The sequence below is a fragment of the Camarhynchus parvulus genome, unplaced genomic scaffold, assembly GCF_901933205.1.
Source record: "Camarhynchus parvulus unplaced genomic scaffold, STF_HiC, whole genome shotgun sequence".
Lineage (NCBI taxonomy): Eukaryota > Metazoa > Chordata > Aves > Passeriformes > Thraupidae > Camarhynchus > Camarhynchus parvulus.
In genome coordinates this window covers 302096-315961 of record NW_022148248.1, presented here as the reverse complement: position 1 = coordinate 315961, position 13866 = coordinate 302096, and the positions used below count along the sequence as shown (strand labels likewise).

General features: G+C 53.9%; 1 protein-coding gene across 1 annotated transcript in view; it reads left to right on the top strand.

Annotated features, from left to right (window-relative positions):
- The first annotated feature begins 2083 nt into the window (after nt 1–2083).
- The window catches only part of NEURL4 (neuralized E3 ubiquitin protein ligase 4), a 35998-nt gene continuing 24215 nt past the window's right edge, over nt 2084–13866 (top strand). The window contains 9 exon segments of the mRNA XM_030970048.1: nt 2084–2308; nt 4809–4988; nt 4990–5083; nt 5086–5262; nt 8082–8152; nt 9010–9166; nt 10312–10400; nt 11732–11809; nt 13139–13233. Of these exon segments, the coding sequence (XP_030825908.1) occupies nt 2084–2308; nt 4809–4988; nt 4990–5083; nt 5086–5262; nt 8082–8152; nt 9010–9166; nt 10312–10400; nt 11732–11809; nt 13139–13233 (1166 nt within the window).

Sequence of the window (13866 nt, the reverse complement as noted above, 5' to 3'; positions counted from 1 at the left end):
TGGGGTATTTAGGGGTCCCGGGGGCGGTTTAAGGGATTTTTAGGGTAATTCGGGGGTCCCGGGGGCGGTTTAAGGGATTTTTAGGGTAATTCGGGGGTCCCAGGGCGGGTTTGGGGGTCCCGGGGCGGTTTAAAGGGTAATTTTGGGGTATTTAGGGGGTCCCGGGGCGGTTTCGGGGATTTTTGGGGCGCTCCGGGCCGTGCCCGGCCGTGTCTGGCGCCGCCGGGGCCGCGCAGGCTCCGCCCCGGGGAGGACCGGGGGGGGGAGGGAAGCGGGGCCGGGGGGATGGGGGAAATTGGGGGATTTGGGGGGAAATTGGGGGGGATTTGGGGATTTAGGGGATGGGGGGCGAGATTGGGGGGGATTTGGGGGAAATTGGGGGATGGGGGGAAATTGGGGGGATTTGGGGGATTTAGGGGATGGGGAGGGGGATTTGGGGTGATGGAGGGAAATTTGGGGGGATTTCAGGGGATTTGGGGGGGATTTGGGGGTTTGGGGAAATGTGGAGGGGATTTGGGGGGTTAGGGGGTTTGGGGGGATTTGGAGGCGATTTGGGGTTCAGGGGGTATTTGGGGGTGATGGAGGGAAATTGGGGGGTTTGGGGGATTTGGGGCTTCGGGGAGGAGGAATAGGGGGGATTTGGGGGTGATGGAGGCAAAATTGGGGGGATTTGGGGGAGTTTGGGGGACGGGGAGGGAAATTTGGGGGCGATGGAGGCAAATTTGAGGGCTTTGAGGGGGTTTGGGGGAAATTTGGAGGGGATTTGGGGTTCGGGGGGGTTTGGGGAGGATAGTGAGGAGATTTGGGGGGGTTTGAGGGGATTTGGGGGTTCGGGGAGGAGGAATGGGGGGATTTGGGGATGATGGAGAAAAATTTGTGGGGATTTGGGGGGGATTGGGGGTTCGGGGGGATTTGGGGGGGATGGAGGGAGATTTGAGGAGATCTGGGGGGGTTTGGGGGGAATTGGGGGGGATTTGGGGAGGTTTGGGGGCGATGGAGGGAAATTCAGGGGAATTGATGGAAGATTTGGGGGGATTTGGGATGATGGAGGGGGAATTTGGGGGGATTGATGGAAGATTTGGGGGGGATTTGGGGGTTTGGGGAGGATTTGAGGGGGATTTGGAGGGCAAATTGGGAATTTTGGAATTTTCGCGGAAAATTTCGTGCGAATTTCTGTGTGTGGCGGGGCCAGCACCATGATGCCCCTAATTACCCTAATTAACATTAATTTCAACTCTTCAGATCCTGGACAGCACCTCATCCCCTCCCTCTAATTAATTAACTCCTCATTAGCGCTAATTACCCGCAGTAACCACAGGGCACCGCCACCGCTTTGTCCCCCTCCCCAGGAGCCCCCCCGGCGCTAATTACGTTCCGTTAATTACGCGGCCCGTAATGAATGAGCGCCGTTGCCGGGCAGGGCCCGTCGCCATGGCAACCGTTGCCGGGGCGTGAGGGGAGCTCCCGCCGTAAAGCGAGGCAGGGGCTCTGAGGGGCGCTCCCGCCACTCCGCCGTAAAACGAGGAAGGGCCGTGAGGGCAGAGCCCGCCGCTCCGCCGTAAAGCGAGGGAGGCGCTCTGAGGGGAGCTCCCGCCGTAAAACGAGGAAGGGCCGTGAGGGCAGAGCCCGCCGCTCCGCCGTAAAGCGAGGGAAGGGCGTGAGGGAGCTCCCGCCGCTCCGCCATAAAGCGAGGAAGGCGCTCTGAGGGGAGCTGCCGCCGTAAAGCGAGGAAGGGGCATGAGGGAGCTGCCGCCGCTCCGCCATAAAGCCAGGAAGGCGCTCTGAGGGGCTGCCGTAAAGCGAGGGAGGCGCTCTGAGGGGCTGCCGTAAAGCGAGGAAGGCGCTCTGAGGGGCTGCCGTAAAGCGGTGCCATAGAGAAAAGCGGGGTCCCAGCGGGGTGGGAGAGGGCGAGAAAGGCGGGGCAGGGGAAAGAAGAGCGGGCAGAGCGCGGAGAGAGCGGGAGGGCCGCCCCGGAGCGGGCCCGGCGGCGGGGCAATGGGTTAAAGCGGCGCCGCCGCAAAGCGCGCCGGGCCGCGGGAAACGTCGCGCTGCGGGCGGGCGGGAGCGGGGCGGGCGCGGAGCGATGGCGGCGCCGGGGCCCGGCGGGGGCTCCTCGGGCGGAGCCGCGGGGGGAGCCCCGGGGCCGGCCCCGGAGCTGCATCCCCGCTGCGGGCGCCTCGTGTCGCTGTCGCAGGGCGGGCGCAGCGCCGCCAGGGCCCAGCCCGGCCAGGAGTTCAACCACGGGCTGGTGCTGAGCCGGGAGCCGCTGAGGCCCGGGCGCGTCTTCACCGTGAGGATCGACAGGAAGGTGAGGGGGAGACTGGGGGGAATGGGGGGCACTGGGAGGGACTGGGGGGCACTGGGAGAGGAGATGGATGAGACTGGGAGGGACAGGAACGGACAGGGGGTACTGGGAGGGACTGGGAGAGCGCTGAGGGTGAGATGGATGGGACTGGGGGAGACTGGGGGGAATGGGGGGCACTGGAGGGGACTGGGAGGGAATGGGAGAGACTGGGAGAGACTGGGATGGACTGGGAGAGACTGGGATGGACTGGGAGTGACTGGGATGGACTGGGAGTGACTGGGAGAGGAGAGAGAGAGAGAAATGGAGGGGACTGGAAGGACTGGGATGCACTGGGGGAGGAGAGTTGGAGGCTGGGAGGAACTGGGAGGGGAGGTGTGAGGAGATGGGTTGGACTGGGCTGTACTGGGCTGTACTGGGATGGACTGTGTTGTACTGGGCTGGACTGGGCTGGACTGGGCTGTACTGGGCTGGACTGGGCTGGACTGGGCTGGACTGGGCTGGACTGGGTTGTACTGGGCTGGACTGGGCTGTACTGGGCTGGACTGGGCTGGACTGGGTTGTACTGGGCTGGACTGGGCTGTACTGGGCTGGACTGGGCTGGACTGGGCTGGACTGGGTTGTACTGGGTTGTACTGGGATGGACTGTGTTGTACTGGGCTGGACTGGGCTGGACTGGGTTGTACTGGGTTGTACTGGGTTGTACTGGGTTGTACTGGGATGGACTGTGTTGTACTGGGCTGGACTGGGCTGGACTGGGTTGTACTGGGCTGGACTGTGTTGTACTGGGCTGGACTGGGCTGGACTGGGCTGGACTGGGCTGGACTGGGCTGGACTGGGTTGTACTGGGTTGTACTGGGATGGACTGTGTTGTACTGGGCTGGACTGGGTTGGACTGGGTTATACTGGGTTGTACTGGGTTGCACTGGGTTGCACTGGGAAGAACCAGAACAGAGCAGCTGAGGCTCCTCCACGCCCTCTTTGAACCGTATTTTTTTCCCGTTTTTCGGTGAATTCTTGGAGTAACTCCGTGCAAACTTCTTCTAATTCCTGTTTTGTCCCATTTTTGGGTGATTTCCTGGAGCACCTCCACCCAAAGTTTCTCTAATTCCTGCGTTTCCTCTTCGTAGGTGAACTCCTGGAACGGCTCCACTGAAACCCTTTCTAAGTCTCATTTTACCCCCCAACATCTCATTTTTTCCCAGTTTTTTCTCATTTTTACCCAGTTTTTCCATTTTCACGTGAGCTCCTGGAACAGCTCCACTGGGACTCTTTCCAACTTCCATTTTTTCTCCATTTTCCCCCAGAAAAATCCCATTTTTTCTCAGTAATACCCCCTAAAAATCCCGGGTTTTTTCCTATTTTACACCCAAAAAATCCCATTTTTTTCTCCAAAAATCCCATTTTTGTTGCATTTTTTTGCGTTTCCAGGTGAACTCGTGGAGCGGCTCCATCGAGGTCGGCGTCACCGCGCTGGACCCGGCCGAGCTGGAGTTCCAGATGTCCCCAAACCCTCCCCAAATCCCATTCTTTCCCTATTTTCACCCCATTTTTTCTCCATTTTTAGGTGATTTCCTGGAGCACCTCCACCCAAACTTTTTCTAATTTCAAGTTTTTCTCTTTTTAGGTGAACTCCTCTAGTGACTCCACTGAAACCCTTTCTAAATCGCATTCTTTCTCTATTTTACCCCCCCAAAAAATCTCTTTTTTTTCTCCATTTTACCCCCCAAAAATTCAATTTTTTTTCTCTATTTTACCCTCAAAAAATCCCATTTTTTCTCAGTAATACCCCCTAAAAATCCCATTTTTTTTCCCATTTTACACCCAAGAAATCCCAAATTTTTTGCGTTTCCAGGTGAACTCGTGGAGCGGCTCCATCGAGGTCGGCGTCACCACGCTGGACCCGGCTGAGCTGGAGTTCCAGATGTCCCCAAACCCTCCCCAAATCCCATTCTTTCTCCATTTTACGCCCAAAAAATCCCATTTTTTTCTCTAAAAATCCCAAATTTTTTGCGTTTTCTCTCATTTCCAGGTGAACTCGTGGAGCGGTTCCATTGAGGTGGGCGTCACCGCCCTGGACCCGGCCGAGCTGGAGTTCCAGATGTCCCCAAATCCCGTTTTTTTCTCTAAAAATCCCATTTCTTTTGCGTTTTGTCGCGTTTCCAGGTGAACTCGTGGAGCGGCTCCATCGAGGTCGGCGTCACCGCCCTGGACCCGGCTGAGCTGGAGTTCCAGATGTCCCCAAACCCTCCCCAAATCCCATTCTTTCTCCATTTTACGCCCAAAAAATCCCATTTTTTTCTCTAAAAATCCCATTTCTTTTGCGTTTTTTTGCGTTTCCAGGTGAACTCGTGGAGCGGCTCCATCGAGGTGGGCGTCACCGCGCTGGACCCGGCCGAGCTGGAGTTCCAGATGTCCCCAAATCCCATTTTATCTCAGTAATACCCCCCAAAAATCCCATTTTTCTCTAAAAACCCATTTCTTTTGCGTTTTTTTGCGTTTCCAGGTGAACTCGTGGAGCGGCTCCATCGAGGTGGGCGTCACCGCGCTGGACCCGGCCGAGCTGGAGTTCCCCAGCAGCGCCACGGGGCTGCGCGGCGGCTCCTGGGTGCTCTCGGGCTGCTCGGTGCTGCGCGACGGGCGCTCCCTGCGCGAGGACTTCGGGCCCGACCTGGACGCCGCTGGCCGAGGGCGACCGCGTGGGCGTCGAGGCGACGGGCGTCGGGCGCCAGCCTCTGGGTCAACGGGCGCGACTGGGCGTGGCGGCCGCCGGGCTGCCCCCGGCGTCTGGGCCGTGGTGGATCTGTACGGCAAGTGCACCCAGGTCACCGTGGTGCCGCCCGAGGTGGCGCCCGGCGGCAACGCCGGGGGTGGCGCCGGGGTGGCACCGGCACGGCGGGCGCTGAGCGAGACGCAGGAGCTGGAGGAGGCGGGGGGGGAGAGCGCCGCGGCTGTGCCAGGTATGGGGGGGGTTTGGGGAGCGATTTGGGGGGGTTTGGGGGGCACTTAAAGGGAGTTTGGGGGGTTTTGGGGAGGATTTGGGGGGTTTTGGGGGGTGGGAAGGGGGTTTGGGGGGGATTTAAGGGGAGTTTGGGGGGCTTTTGGGGGATTTGGGGGGTGGGAAAGGGAAATTGGGAGGTTTTGGGAGGGATTTGGGGGGTTTGGGGGCTGGGAAGGGGATTTGGGAGGGTTTGGGGCGTTTGGGGGGATTTGGGGAGGATTTAGGAGGATTTGGGGGGATTGATGTGAAATGTGGGGGTGTGGGGGGGGTCAGGGGGATTTGGGGACCCCGGTGGCCGTGCCGGTGTCACCTCTGTCCCCTCCCCCCACCAGCGCTGCCCCCCCCCCCCGCGCCCCCCCCCAGCCCCGGCCGGACAAATTCCCCGAGAGCCTCGAGGGGGGTGAGTGCCGGGGGCGGGGCCAGCCAAACCACGCCCCTTTATGCAAATAAGTCATATATATATGGGGTTTGTGGGTGTGGCCAAAAGTGAGGGGGTGTAACTGTAACAAACCACACTGCTTTATGCAAATAAGAATCAATATATGGGGTTATGGGTGTGGCCAAAGGGGAGGGGTGTAACTAGAACAAGCCACGCCCCTTTATGCAAATAGTGGGTCAATATGTGGGAGTTGTGGGCATGGCCAAATGTGAAGGGTGTAACTGGAACAAGCCATGCCCCTTTATGCAAATAAGCATCAATATATGGGGTTATGGGTGTGGCCAAAAGGGAGGGGTGTGACTTTAACAAGCCACGCCCCTTTATGCAAATAATGGGTCAATATGTGGGGGTTGTGGGTGTGGCCAAAACCCAAGGGTGTAACTAGAACAAGCCACGCCCCTGTATGCAAATAAGGGACCAATGTGTGGGAGGGTGTGGGTGTGGCCAAACACAAAGGGTGTGGCCAAATAATCAAAGCCACGCCCATTTATGCCAATAAAGCACATGTACATTGTTTGTGGGTGTGGCCTAGCATGAGGGGTGTGGCCAGAATGGTCAAACCACGCCCCTTTATGCTAATTTACCTGATTCCCCCCATTTTTTTTCCTCATTTATCCCGATTTTCCCCGTTTTCTCCCCATTTTCCCCCTTTTTCCCCACTCCCCCCACTTCTGCCCATTTCTCCCCATTTTCCCCCATTTTTTTCCATTTCTCCCAATTGTTTCCCCATTTTTCCACATTTTCCCCAATTTTTCTCAATTTTCCCCCCCATTTTCCCCCATTTTTCCCCATTTTCCCCCCGTTTTTCCCCCCATTTCTCCCTCGTTTTTCTCCCCATTTTTTCCCCATTTTTTCCCCACTTTTTCCCCATTTTTCCCCATTTCCCCATTTTCCCCCCCATTTTCCCCATTTCCCCCCCATTTTCCCCCATTTTCCCATTTTCCCCCATTTTCCCCATTTTTTCCCATTTTTCCCCATTTTTTTCCATTTTCCCCATTTTTTCCCCATTTTTCTCATTTTTCCCCATTTTTCCCATTTTCCCCATTTTTCCCATTTTCCCCCATTTTTTCCCCATTTCCTTCCCCATTTTCTTTTCCCCAATTTTCCCCCCCCATTTTTCCCCATTTTTTCCCCATTTTTTCCCCATTTTTCCCCCATTTTTCCCCAATTTTCCCCATTTTCCCCATTTTTCCCCATTTTTCCCCATTTTTTCCCCCATTTTTCCCCATTTTTTTCCCCCCATTTTCCCCCATTTTTCCCCATTTTCCCCATTTTTTTTTTCCCCATTTTTTCCCCATTTTCCCCATTTTCCCCCAACTTTTCCCCATTTTTCCCCCATTTTCCCCATTTTCCCCTCCCCCATTTTCCCCCCCATTTTTTCCCCCTTTTCCCCATTTTTTCCCCATTTTTCCCCATTTTTCCCCCATTTTTCCCCATTTTCCCCATTTTTTTCCCCCTATTTTTTCCCCATTTTCCCCATTTTTCCCCATTTTTCCCATTTTTCCCCCATTTTTTTTCCCCCCATTTTTCCCCATTTTTCCCCATTTTCCCTCATTTTTCCCCCATTTCCCCCATTTTTCCCCATTTTTCCCCATTTTCCCCAATTTTTCCCCATTTTTCCCCATTTTCCCCCATTTTCCCCATTTTTCCCCCATTTTTCCCATTTTCCCCCCCCCATTTTTCCCCATTTTCCCCCCATTTTTTCCCCATTTTTCCCCCATTTTTTCCCTTCCCCATTTTTTCCCCCCATTTTCCCCCATTTTTTCCCCATTTTTCCCCATTTTTTCCCTTTCCCCATTTTTCCCCTTTTCCCCATTTTTTTTTCCCCATTTTTCCCCATTTTTCCCTTCCCATTTTTTCCCCATTTTTCCCCCCCATTTTTCCCCCATTTTTCCCCCCATTTTTTCCCCATTTTCCCCATTTTTTCCCCATTTTTTCCCTTTTTCCCCATTTTCTTCCCCTATTTTTTTCCATTTTTCCCCCATTTTTCCCATTTTTCCCCATTTTTCCCCCATTTTTCTTTTCCCCATTTTTTCCCCATTTTTCCCCCATTTTTTCCCCATTTTTTCCCCATTTTTTCCCCATTTTTTCCCCATTTTTCCCCATTTTTCCCCCATTTTTTCCCCATTTTTCCCCATTTTTCCCCCCATTTTTCCCCATTTTTCCCCATTTTTTCCCATTTTCCCCCATTTTCCCCCATTTTCCCCATTTTCCCCCATTTTCCCCCATTTTTTCCCATTCCCCTTTTCCCATTTTTTTCCCCCATTTTTCCCCCATTTTTTCCCCACTATTCGCCATTTTTCCCCGACGTTTCGATCCCAGCGTGTTTGCCGTTCAAGTGTTCAACAACGGCGTGGTGCTCACCAACCTCGCCGGCCACGCCGCGGCGGCGCCCTCGGATGTTCAACAGGTGGTTCGCTTTTTTGTTGCCCACACTTCCGCTGGGGAGGGGTTGGGCAGTTTTTAAAATTTTTTGGGGGGATTTTTTTGGGATTTTTTGGATTTTTTTGGATTTTTTTTGATATTTTTTTTTTTGGAGTTTTTTTGGAATTTTTTGGGATTTTTTGGGCTTTTTTTTTTGGAATTTTTGGGATTTTTTGGGGCATTTTTTTTTTTTAATTTTTTGGGGATTTTTTTTTACTTTTTTTTGATTTTTTTGGATTTTTTTTTTGGATTTTGGGGGATTTTTTTTGATTATTTTGTTTTTTGGATTTTATTTTTTTGGGATTTTTTTTGAATTTTTTGGATTTTTTGGGATTTTTTGGGGGAATTTTTGTGGATTTTTTAAATTTTTTTTTGGGGGGATTTTTTAGGATTTTTTGGGGAATTTTTTTTGATTTTTCTGGGATTTATTTTGATTTTTCGGGGATTTTTTTGGGGATTTATTTTCATTTTTCAGGGATCTTTTGGGATTTTTTTGGGGATTTGTTTTGATTTTTGGGGATTTTTGTTTCTTTTCTATTTTTTGGGGATTTTTTGGGATTTTTCTGGGATTTATTTTGATTTTTAGGGGAATTTTTTTGGGATTTATTTAGGATTTATTTTGATTTTTCGGATATTTTTGGGGATTTTTTTTTTGGATTTATTTTGAATTTTAGGGGATTTTTTTGGGATTTTTTGGGATTTTTTTTTAATTTATTTTGATTTTTTGGGGATTTTTTGGGATTTTTTGGGGGATTTATTTTGATATTTAGGGGATTTTTTGGGGGTTTATTTGGGATTTTTTTTTGATGATTTTCTGGGAATATTTGGGGTTGTTTTGGGGGTTGTACTTTGGGTTTTTGGGGTGCCCTGAGCCCGTGGCCCCCCCAGATCCGCATCGACAAACTGGTGGACAAATGGTCGGGCTCCATCGAGATCGGGGTCACCGCCCACAACCCCAACAGCCTCGAGTACCCGGCCACCATGACCAACCTGCGCTCAGGTGAGCCCCAAAAATCCCGGGGAAAACACCCCAAAAATCCCGGGGAAATCACCCCAAAAATCCCGGGGAAATCACCCCAAAAATCCTGGGGAAAACACCCCAAAAATCCTGGGGAAAACACCCCAAAAATCCTGGGGAAAACACCCCAAAAATCCTGGGGAAAACACCCCAAAAATCCCGGGGAAATCACCCCAAAAATCCTGGGAAAATATCCCAGAAATCCTGGGGAAAAAAATCCTAAAAAATCCTGGGAAAATGCCCCAAAATCCTGGGAAATTGTCCCACTCGAGTACCCGGCCACCATGACCAACCTGCGCTCAGGTGAGCCCCAAAACCGCGGGAAATCGCCCCAAAAATCCAGGGGAAAACACCCCCAAAATCTCAGGAAATAGCCCCAAAATTTCAGGGAAAACGTCCCCCAAAATTCTGGGGAAAAAATCCCTGAAATCCCAGGAAACAACTCCAAAAATCCTGGGGAAAACAGTCCAAAAATCTCAGGAAATAACCCCAAAAATCGTGGGGAAACATTCCTGAAAATTCTGGGAAACATCCCCAAACTCCTGGGAAACAACCCCCAAAAATCCGGGGAAAATATCCCTGAAAATCCAGAGAAATAGCCCCAAAAATTCGGGCAAACGTTTCCCAAAACAGCTGAGAAAACACCCCAAAATTTTGGGAAATAGCCCCAAAAATTCTGGGAAAAAAAAAAATCCCTGAAATCCTGGGGAAACACTTCAGGAGTTCTGAGAAACAACCCCAAAAATCCTGAGAAAATACCCATGAGCTCCTGGGAAAAAAAATCCTAAAAAATCCTGGGAAAATGCCCCAAAAATGCTGGGAAAATCCCTAAAAATCTCTGAAAAATCCCATAAAATTTCCCAAAAAAATCCTTCAACGTTTCTGGATAATGCCCTAAAATTCCCAGAAAATCTCCCAAAATTTCTAGGAAATGCCTTGAAGTTCCTGGAAAATCTCCTGAAATTTCCAGAAAATCTCTCAAAATTTTTAGAAATTCCCCTAAAATTTCCAGAAAATGCTCTAAATCTCCCAGAAAACGTCCCCAAATCCCTGGAAAATGTCCCAGAATTTCCAGAAAATGCCCCAAAATCCCATAAAATGCCCCAAAATGTGAATTTTTCTGCCAGGGACGATCATGATGAGCGGCTGCGGGATCCTGACCAACGGCAAAGGGACGCGCCGGGAGTACTGCGAGTTCAGCCTGGACGAGCTGCAGGTGACCCCAAAAAACCCCAAAATCCACCCAGAATCCACCCACGGGACCCCCAAAATCCACTCCGGGCACCCCAAAATCGGGGGGAGCCCTGGACACCCCAAAATCCCAAAAATCCCCCCAAAAAAATCTCTTTGTGTTGCAGAAATTTGAATTATTTTACCTCCCAAATTTCTCATTTTAAGCCCCAAAATTCCCCCAAAATCTGCTCCGAGCGCCCCAAAATCGGGAGGAGCCCTTGACACCCCAAAATCCCAAAAATCCCCTAAAAAAAATCTCCTTCAGATAGAGAAATTCTGATAATTTTGCTTCAGGGATTTTAATTTTCGAAGCCCCAAATTCCTCCAAATCCATCCAAAATCCACCCACGGGACCCTCAAAGCCCCCCAGAACCCCCCGAATTTTTAGGGTGCCCCCAAAATCCCCCAATTTCCCATTTGGGACCCCCAGAACCCCCCAAATTTTTGGGGTGCTCCGAAATTTTCCCTTCCTCTGTTGTCCCCAACCCATCCTGGGGTCCCTGGGGACCCACATGGGGGTTTTGGGGTGAATTTTGGGGGATTTGGAGGTAAATTTGGGTGTTTTGGGGTGAATTCTGGCAGTTTTGGGGTGAATTTGGGGGTTTGGAGGTGTATTTGGGGGTTTTGGGGTGAATTTGGGGGTTTTGGGGGTGAATTTTGGGGGTTTGGAGGTAAATTTGGGTGTTTTGGGGTGAATTTGGGTGTTTGGAGGTAAATTTGGGTGTTTTGGGGTGAATTCTGGCAGTTTTGGGGTGAATTTGGGGGTTTGGGGTGAATTCTGGCAGTGTGAATTTGGGGGTTTGGAGGTAAATTTGGGTGTTTTGGGGTGAATTCTGGCAGTTTTGGGGTGAATTTGGGGGTTTGGGGTGATTCTTGGCAGTTTTGGGGGAATTTGGGGTGAATTGCTTGTGGGGTGAATTCTGGCAGTTTTGGGGTGAATTTTGGCAGTTTTGGGGTGAATTTTGGTGTTTTGGGGTGAATTTAGGGGGTTTTGGGGTGAATTTGGGGTTTTGGGGTGAATTCTGGCAGTTTTGGGGTGAATTTGGGGGTTTTGGGGTGAATTTGGGGTTTTGGGGTGAATTTGGGGTTTTGGGGTGAATTCTGGCAGTTTTGGGGTGAGTTTTGGGGTGAACTTTGGGGTTTTGGGGTGAATCGTTTTGGGGTTTTGGTTTTGGGGTGAATTTTTTTGGGGGTTGGGGTTGGGGGGGGGTTTGGGGGAATCCTGGCAGTTTTGGGTGAATTTGGGGTTGGGGTGATTTTTTGGGGTGAATCCTGGCAGTTTTGGGGTCGGGTTGACCCCGGCTGTCCCCGCAGGAGGGTGACCACATCGGGCTGACCCGGAAGGCCAACAACGCCCTGCACTTCTACATCAACGGCGTGGACCAAGGTGGGGCCCCAAAAACCCCCAAATTCACCCCAAAACCCTCCCTAAATCCACCCTGAGCTGGGAACCCAGAGCTGACCCCAAAAACCCCAAAACCCACCCCAAAAACCCCCAAATTCCCCCAAAACCTTCCCTAAATCCACCCTGAATCGGGAACCCAGAGCTGACCCCAAAACCCCCAAATTCACCCCAAACCCCACCCCAAACCAGGATCCCGAAAAGCCCCAGATTCACCCCAAAAATCTGCCCCAAACCCCACCTTGAACCAGGATCCCCAGAACTCCCGAAACTCCCCAAATCACCCCAAAACCCCCCAAAATGCACCCCTGGTGTCCCCACTGTCCTTGCCATGTCCCCGGTGCCACCACCGCCGCGTCCCCTTGGCTGTCCCCTCCGTGTCCCTGCTGTCCCTGCCCGTCCCCCGGTGCCACCACCATGTCCCCGTGTCCCTGTGGTGTCCCCATGTCCCTCCTGTCCTGGTGTCCTCTCCATGTCCCCATGTCCCTGCCATGTCCCACGCCCCCAGTGCCACCGCTGCCATGTCCCTAGTGCCGCCACTATGGCCCCATGTCCCCCCATGTCCCCGCAGTGTCCCCATGTCCCTGCAGTGTCCCCATGTCCCCGCAGTGTCCCCATGTCCCCGCAGTGTCCCCGTGTCCCCGAGTGTCCCGGCCATGTCCCCATGTCCCCGCAGTGTCCCCGTGTCCCGGCCGTGTCCCCGTGTCCCGGCCGTGTCCCCGTGTCCCTGCAGTGTCCCCGTGTCCCTGCAGTGTCCCCATGCCCCTGCCATGTCCCCGTGTCCCCGCCATGTCCCCATGTCCCCGCAGTGTCCCCATGTCCCCGCAGTGTCCCCATGTCCCCGCAGTGTCCCCATGTCCCGGCCATGTCCCCGGGTGTCCCCATGTCCCCAGTGTCCCCGTGTCCCCATGTCCCCGCAGTGTCCCCATGTCCCCGCAGTGTCCCCATGTCCCCGCAGTGTCCCCGTGTCCCCATGTCCCTGCAGTGTCCCCATGTCCCGTGTCCCCATGTCCCCTGTCCCCCTTCCCATGTCCCGGCCATGTCCCCGTGTCCCCACGGTGTCCCCATGTCCCCGCGGTGTCCCCGTGTCCCCTCCATGTCCCCGTGTCCCGCCATGTCCCCCATGTCCCAGGTGGTGTCCTGTCCCGGGTGGACCCCATGTCCGGATGTCCCCATGTCCCCCAAGTGTCCCATCGTGCACCCACACCCCCACAGCGTCCCCTGTCCCGCGTGTCCCCATGTCCCATCCCGTGCCCTGTCCCCAGTGTCCCCATGTCCGCAGTGCCCCGGTCCCCCGCCACTGTCCCGGTGCCCCCAAGCCCGCCGGGTCCCCCCCCGCGTGTCTGCTGTTCCACCCCAACTGCGGCCAGAAGGCGGCCGTGGTCAACGAGGGCCGGACGGCGCCGCGGCCGCAGTGAGTGACCGCGGGGACGTGGGGACATTGGGGATATTGTGGTCAGTGGGGACGTTGTGGCCATGTGACCACACCATGGTGCTGCGGCCGCAGTGCCATCATGGGGCCATTGGGGTCCGCAGGAGGCGCGGACGCGCGCCACGCCACCGGAGTGACCGCCAGCACGTGGGGCCGTGGGGCATGCGGTTCGACCCACATTGTGGTCAGTGAGGGCTGGACAGTGGCAACGAGGGTGAGGACGTGGGGCGTGGTGAACTGCGGGACATTGGGGACATTGGGGACATTGTGGTCAGTGGGGACGTTGTGGTCAGTGAGGGCCAGATGGCGCTGCGGCCGCAGTGAGTGACCGTGGGGACATGGGGACATTGGGGTCAGTAGGGACATGGGGACAGTGGGGACGTTGGGGTCAGTGAGGGCCGGACAGTGCTGCGGCCGCAGTGAGTGACCATGGGGACATTGGGGACATGGGGACAGTGGGGACGTTGTGGTCAACGAGGGCCGGACAGTGCTGCGGCCGCAGTGAGTGACCACGGGGACATGGGGACAGTGGGGACATTGGGAACATTGGGGACCAGGGGCACTGGGGACATTGGGGGATTGAGGACATTGGGGTGAACAGGGGCACTGGGGACA